Genomic DNA, 6343 nt, shown 5'->3' with positions numbered 1-6343 from the left:
GGGGGCTAGACTAGAAGACCTCCAAGGTCCCTTTCCAGCTCTATTCTGATTCTTATGTGGCCATAATCTCTCTTTCATTGATTTCCAGAAGCACATAGACACCCGCATGTTAATACCATTTGTATTTGCATATGCTGCCTGGGGAATTTGCATATTGGAATCACCTTGGATAACGAGATGGGCAGCAAACAAATTTAATAAATAAATAAATTTGCATATGTTGGCTGGAGAATTCTGGGAGTTGAAGACCACAGGTCTGAAAGTTGCCAAGGTTGAGAAACGGTGCTGTAATGGCAGGCTGTTGGGTTATGTGGATACAAAATCATTACACAATTCAACCACTAGGTGGTGATGAAGTCAAAATGTATCTAGTTAGAATCAGAGTTGTGAAAGTAGCTTTTGACTCTATTGTATTTTCATAAGTATGCTTTTTTCTACAGTAAAGAGAGGCAGCACTATATACACACATGCAAAGACATCTGAACTTCCACATACTGCATTGGGGGCCCAGCAGGTACCTAATCATAAGGGGAAACCCATTGTTACAATCTATGGTGCATACATTTAGCACAACAAATACACAGGCATTCACACATACATACCTGGAGAAGGAGGGAATACGTGATGAGGAATAGGTATGCATTTTCCAAGAAAGTCAATATTGCAAGCATTTGCTTGAAAAATATAATTTTCCTGCACAAGCATGCTAGTTTCTAATCAGTTGCTCTGATCTTTAGCAACAAAGACACATTCCGGGTGCAGAAATAGTGAACAGGGCTGTGATTATGAAATGGAAAATCAGGAGCATTGTTTATACTTGCTTGACGATTTGGCCCAATTATTTCTTGTCCTTTCCCTTCGCTGCCCAACCACACCCTTGTTTATTTACCAGCAGTTGCTGCCCTCTGCTGACCAGTGCAGAAACTTAAGAAGCCCCCCCAAAAAAAGGCTTGATGTCAAGATGCCACCATTATCCTTATTTATACGTGTCCCCCAGAATGCAGCACTGACCATTAATCCCAACTGGTTTTGAATTTCTTTCCTGTAGCAAAAAAGAATGAATAGAGATGTTGAAAGCTGTCATCTCTGTCACCACTGATAGTCTCTTGGACTACAAGACGGCAGGAAATGAATGAATTGAAAGAGGCATTTAGCCAAGGTTAAGGCAAGGAGAGATGGGATAATTTATCATCTCTTTGGGCTTAATCTGCTTCTGACCATGATAGAAATATGAACTATTTGTTGTTGTTTTTTCCACAGAATTAATTACGGATCGTTTCAATCCAATTTTACACTCTTCTTCTGGGTATAAAATACTATATATGCAAGTGTTTGATATCATATAGATAGAACAATATAAGGCAGGGGTGTCAAACTGCCGGCCCTCAGGCCAGATGTGTCGTGCCAAAACCATGCCCATCCCATTGCTAGCAATGGGAAAAAAGTCGTGATACGACGCGACATACACAAACTTAGCAACTTAGTATTTATAGGCATTTCCAGTATCCAATGTGCTTCCCATAATTGCCAACAAATGCTACTGTTTACCCCGATATATTGTTCCTACCAATTCATCTTTGGAGACAGAATTAGTGCTGGGAGAACTGCTTATTATACAGACAGTTTTATTTAATGCAGATTAAAGAATAAAATAGAAATATTTTAGATTATTAACTCGACTTGAAGTCCCAGGCAATTAATAGCAGACTCTTGTTTTGGTGAAAGCAATGAAAGTGATGGAAATGATGTTTGCGTTTCATCTTTGCTTATCACATTGCTGTTAGCAGACAAAGATTCCAGTGGAATAAATTAGAAATGGTTTGAGTCTCAGCAGCTATGCAGAATAGTACAAATGACAGCCTTAAGATAAAGTGCGGGGGCTTGTGCCAGCTAGGTGGCAACATCTGACTGATCTTGAGACCCTAAACAAGGGCAGACCTAATTAGTATTTAGATGGGAGTCATTCATCATGACATCCTGGGTTATAGGCTAGACTGGGAAAGTCAAAACCATCTAGGGCAGGGGTAGTCAACCTTGGCTCTTTTATGACTCATGGACTTCAACTCCCAGCACAGCTGGCTCAGGAATTCTGGGAGTTGAAGTTCACGAGTCATAAAAGAGCCAAGGTTGACTACCCCTGATCTAGGGAGAAGATAAAGGCAGGTTACTTCTACTGTTGCCAAAAAAGCTATGTGAAATCGCATGTAGGATTCATGAAGTAATCAAGGGTTGAGCCCAACTCAAAGGCTTTGCTTTGATCAGGCTTGTGTTGGGAACAAGGGAACATATTCTCTGATCTAGAAAGTATGTGCAGATCCTTCACACTAAAGTTTCTTTTTCTAAAGCTGGTTCTACCAGTCTCTTCATTCTGCCTTTGCTTTGTTTTCTGAAGTATGGCAATACCGTCCAATAGTCAATCAATTTCCCTCCCCCACAACTCCAACCCTTATTACGGCACATTCCCAGGAGAGTCACCCAGGTTCCTTGCCAGCGTCAGAATTGGTTTTTGAGCAATGATTTACTCAAGGGATACAACTCGGTGTATTTGCCACTGAGAAAAACAACCAGTGTGATATAAAGACCTCCCAAAGATTGTTAAACAAGCAGGTAAGACATAAGGAAACGTGTTCCTGTCGAGTGTGCAGAAATCAGTGGCTGAAAGACGTCATGGCTTTAATTTGAGAATCTGCCAGCATCTGCTTAGGAAGCTGCTCTTTAAGTTTCTGCTACATTGGTTGGCTGGCAAGTTGGTAAATCAAGAAAGGAGGAATGAGAGTGAGAAAGAATTAAAAACACACCAAAGCTATCGTGCACAAAAGAGTTCTTAAAAAGTGGCCAAATCACTTCCTTAAAATGCTTATCTCTCCCCCATCCCACTTTCGACAATTATTCTTCCTTGGCAGCGTTCAGGAGCAGCCCTCGTTCAGTTTCACCTCTCCCTTTCAGGGCATTAGTACAATCTGAGCTGCCCGGCACGCTTATCTTTTAAAATACTTACACAAGCAATGCTGCTTTCGATTGGTGATTGTTTAGATGAGCTGCGTAGCCTAAGCAATGAGAACTGACCTTTACTCGAGGGAATAAAAAAAAAATCACTATGTATCTTCCACACACAGAAGCAGGTGTGATGTTCTTCTCCAGCAAACCCCACCTTTCTGAAGTCACCAACTTGGCAACACCTGGTACAAAGCCTTCCTGCTTCCACTTCTGTTTTCCTTCTCCTCCCCTCCCTTTTTGCCTATAAAATACAACATAGAACGAGTTTGGCGACAGCAGCATTCAGTTTCTCTGTATACAAAGAAGTTTCGGTCGAAGTAGCCGAGTGCATTTAGCTGGGTACATAGAGGAGGGAAGACAATGGACATCACAGGTGTGGCTGCAGTAGCACCGAGCAAGCGGACAGGTAAATGTTTGCTGTCTTTGATGTCTGATTCTAAGTCAGGGGGAGATTCAGGATTTCAGGAGGGTATCCTCAAACCATCTTTAAACTTGAACGGGGGAAGAAAAAGATCTTCAGGCTGCCGTTGACCTTCCTTGTTGGGAGGGGCCCTGCAAAATGACACTTTAGAATGGGGCACTCTTGGCAGGGACTCGAGAGAAGCGAAAAATTGCCATATTTTGGAGCTGCTCCTGATTTCAGGGGGAGGGAGGAAAATGTTGTTCTCTTTAGCACTGGGGAAGGGAGACAGAATTTAGAATTAAGAAAATGTTTCATAAACTGCATTGGACTTTAGCAAAGTGAGAAATACAGCAGCCCAACATTTTGCTGCAGTTCCTTCTACTTGCAGAGTAGTAAGGTTAAGGGAATTCTGCACCAAATGTGGGGATTATGTGTGGAGAACTTGATTTGGAATAGAATAGAGCTGGAAGGAACCTTGAAGGTCTTCTAGTCCAGCCTCTTACTTGAGCAGGAGAACCTATATTATTTCAGACAAGTGACTGTGTAGTCTCTTCTTAAAAACCTCCAGTGTTTTCCGGAGGCAAGCTGTTCCACTGGTTAATTGTCCTCACTGTTAGGAAGTTTCTCCTTAATTCCAAGTTGTTTCTCTCTTTGGTCAGTTTCCAACCATTGTTTCTTGTCCTGCCCTCTGGTGCTTTGGAGAATAATTTGACCCCCTCTTCTTTGTGGCAGCCCCTCAAATACTGGAATACTGCTATCATGTCGTCCCTGTTTCTTCTTTTCTTTAGATTAGCCAAACCCAGGTCCTGCAGCCGTTCTTCATATGTTTTAGTCTCCAGGCCTTGAATCATTTTAGTTGCTCTTCTCTGAACTTTTTCCAAGGTTTCAACATCTTTTTTATATTATGGTGACCAAAATTGGCTGCAGTATTCCAGGTGTGGTCTTGATTTCTTGGACTCTAATCCAAAATCTTTTTCAGCAGGGATCAGCAACAGATGCCTTATCTAGGCAGACCAACCTAGAAGGTGAAACCTCTTCTGGTTCCCGTAACAAGCTTCTTGGGATTTATTTCTTGGCCAGTAACATGCGGACTCCGACCCCCATGATTGTGGGCCTTGTGCTCGGTCCCTGTGGCCTTGTCCTGAACCTGACAAGCACGCTGGCCCCCAGCTGGAGGGATGTGACTGGATTCCTTGACATGTCAAGAGATCTGATTCAGCACCAGGGGATCTGGCATATCTGCAACGAGCTCATGAGCACCCACAACAATGAATGCAACGTCCAAGACACCTATGGTTACTTTAACCAGCTGCCAGTGCAAGTGGCCAGAGGTCTCATGCCCTCTTCTCTGGCAGTCACAGTCGTGGGGCTGATTGTGACTTCCTTGGGCGTGCGATGTTGGCAGAACCTGCCCCACCATTTGCTCGCGGGGCTAGGCGGCCTGGTGCTCTTTGTTTCTGGCTTGCTGAGTTTGATTGCAGTTTCATGGTACAATTACGAACTGTATGACTTACCTTCTGCTCCATCCACTACCCTGCGGGTGGCCTACTGCTTGGTTCTTGGATACTTAGGGAGCTGCCTGGAAATTATCGGAGGCATCTCTCTTACTTTTAGCTTCGGCCAATGCTGCAAAGAGTTGAGACTGAAGAAAAGCACCATGAATTCCAGGTATGCAACCCGCAGCCCGCAGAGTCTGTCAAATGTTGGACCCATCTCTGCCCCCATCAGCAGCACAGCAGTTCATAGGCCATCTCAGAATCCCATGCCCAGATCCTACAGTAATTCTCTGGATGTGCTGGAAGGGGAGACGACCTGGAGGAAGGGCAGGAGTGAGAGCAAACTTCCCTGTGACACAGATGTGTAGCCCTAAACTTGAGAATTCGCACAAAACCAAAGCAAGGAGGAAAGTTATTGGTAATATACTATAAAATGCCCATCCAGGAATGTCTGCTTACCAACCCAACATTTTTCCTTCTCTCTTGACAAATGAATCTATAAAAGGACTACTGAGACTCTGGAGCAATGCGTGATTTACATATTTTCTCAGGATGTTGGTCTACTGCTTAGGCCACATATATTATTATCACTGGACACAGAAAAAGTATAAATGGAATGAATCATACCTTTGACCAGGTCTGTACTGCTAGGAGTTTGGAGATGAAGTGGGCTAAGGATCCTCTCAAGTGAGTCAGCTGGTTAGTAAATAAACGCAGGATTTAAAAAAGTATTCTAAATTATTGTAAAAGATCTAAACATAAATTTAAACTGCAAGCACTGAACTGAGCAGAAGCCTCTTATGCTCAAAAACTTACTGCTGACCAGTCATGTATAGGATTGCCCTGCTGGATATTAAAAACTGCTTTTACAGTGGTGCTACTTAGAGCTCTTAAGCATTTGCTTTTTGACTGTCAGCTGAAAAGCTGAAGGGAAACTTAGCAGAGATTCCACAGAACTTTTCATAAAAAGCTATGATCCTCTTCCTTAATGATTCAGATACAGAGGGAAAGCTGCAGGGGGAATTTATCCACATTTGTTTGAATGTGTAAACATTCATTTGAAGAAGGGAAATCACAGTCAGGTGCACAGAGAACTTTACTGTATGTACATACTGTATATTTGAATGCAGATAATTTGCTTCTGAGACTTTCTGCTAAGGTTGTGCCAAAACATCCTTTGCAATTTATCAAAAGGATTTCACCCCCCACCCCCACCCACAAAGAGAGGTTTCTATTTTCCCTCATATTTCAAGTAGTTGGAAAGTTCTTTCTTGATGCTGTTTTGAGCCTGTCCAGCCAATAGAGTCTGTGGAAATCTTTTATCTTTTATATTTTGGAAGTCTGTCCGCCCTTCCCAATGTTAAAAAGCCAATGGGGAGTGGTCCCTTTGTAATGCTTTATTCTGGGGTTCAGTATGAGAACTGTGTGCAGCCTGCTTCCGAGAAGA

At 42.8% G+C, this 6343-nt stretch overlaps 1 protein-coding gene across 2 annotated transcripts; it reads left to right on the top strand.

Annotated features, from left to right (window-relative positions):
* Positions 1 to 3283: 3283 nt before the first annotated feature.
* CLDN23 (claudin 23) lies at positions 3284 to 5624 on the top strand. Of its 2 annotated transcripts, none has more exons than XM_015818333.1 (2): positions 3284 to 3403; positions 4383 to 5624. In XM_015818333.1, the coding sequence occupies exon 2, from the start codon at positions 4485 to 4487 to the stop codon at positions 5262 to 5264; it is 780 nt and encodes a 259-aa protein (XP_015673819.1). In that variant the 5' UTR covers positions 3284 to 3403; positions 4383 to 4484; the 3' UTR covers positions 5265 to 5624. The 2 variants fall into 2 exon arrangements, with proteins under 2 accessions (XP_015673819.1, XP_015673820.1); XM_015818334.1 differs by having other exon boundaries at positions 4380 to 5624.
* The last annotated feature ends 719 nt before the right edge of the window (positions 5625 to 6343 follow it).

This window comes from Protobothrops mucrosquamatus, unplaced genomic scaffold (genome assembly GCF_001527695.2).
Source record: "Protobothrops mucrosquamatus isolate PMUCROS unplaced genomic scaffold, P.Mucros_1.0 scaffold719, whole genome shotgun sequence".
In the NCBI taxonomy this organism is placed as follows: domain Eukaryota; kingdom Metazoa; phylum Chordata; class Lepidosauria; order Squamata; family Viperidae; genus Protobothrops; species Protobothrops mucrosquamatus.
Note: the sequence above shows the minus strand (reverse complement) of the source record. Positions and strands in the feature narration are given on the sequence as shown.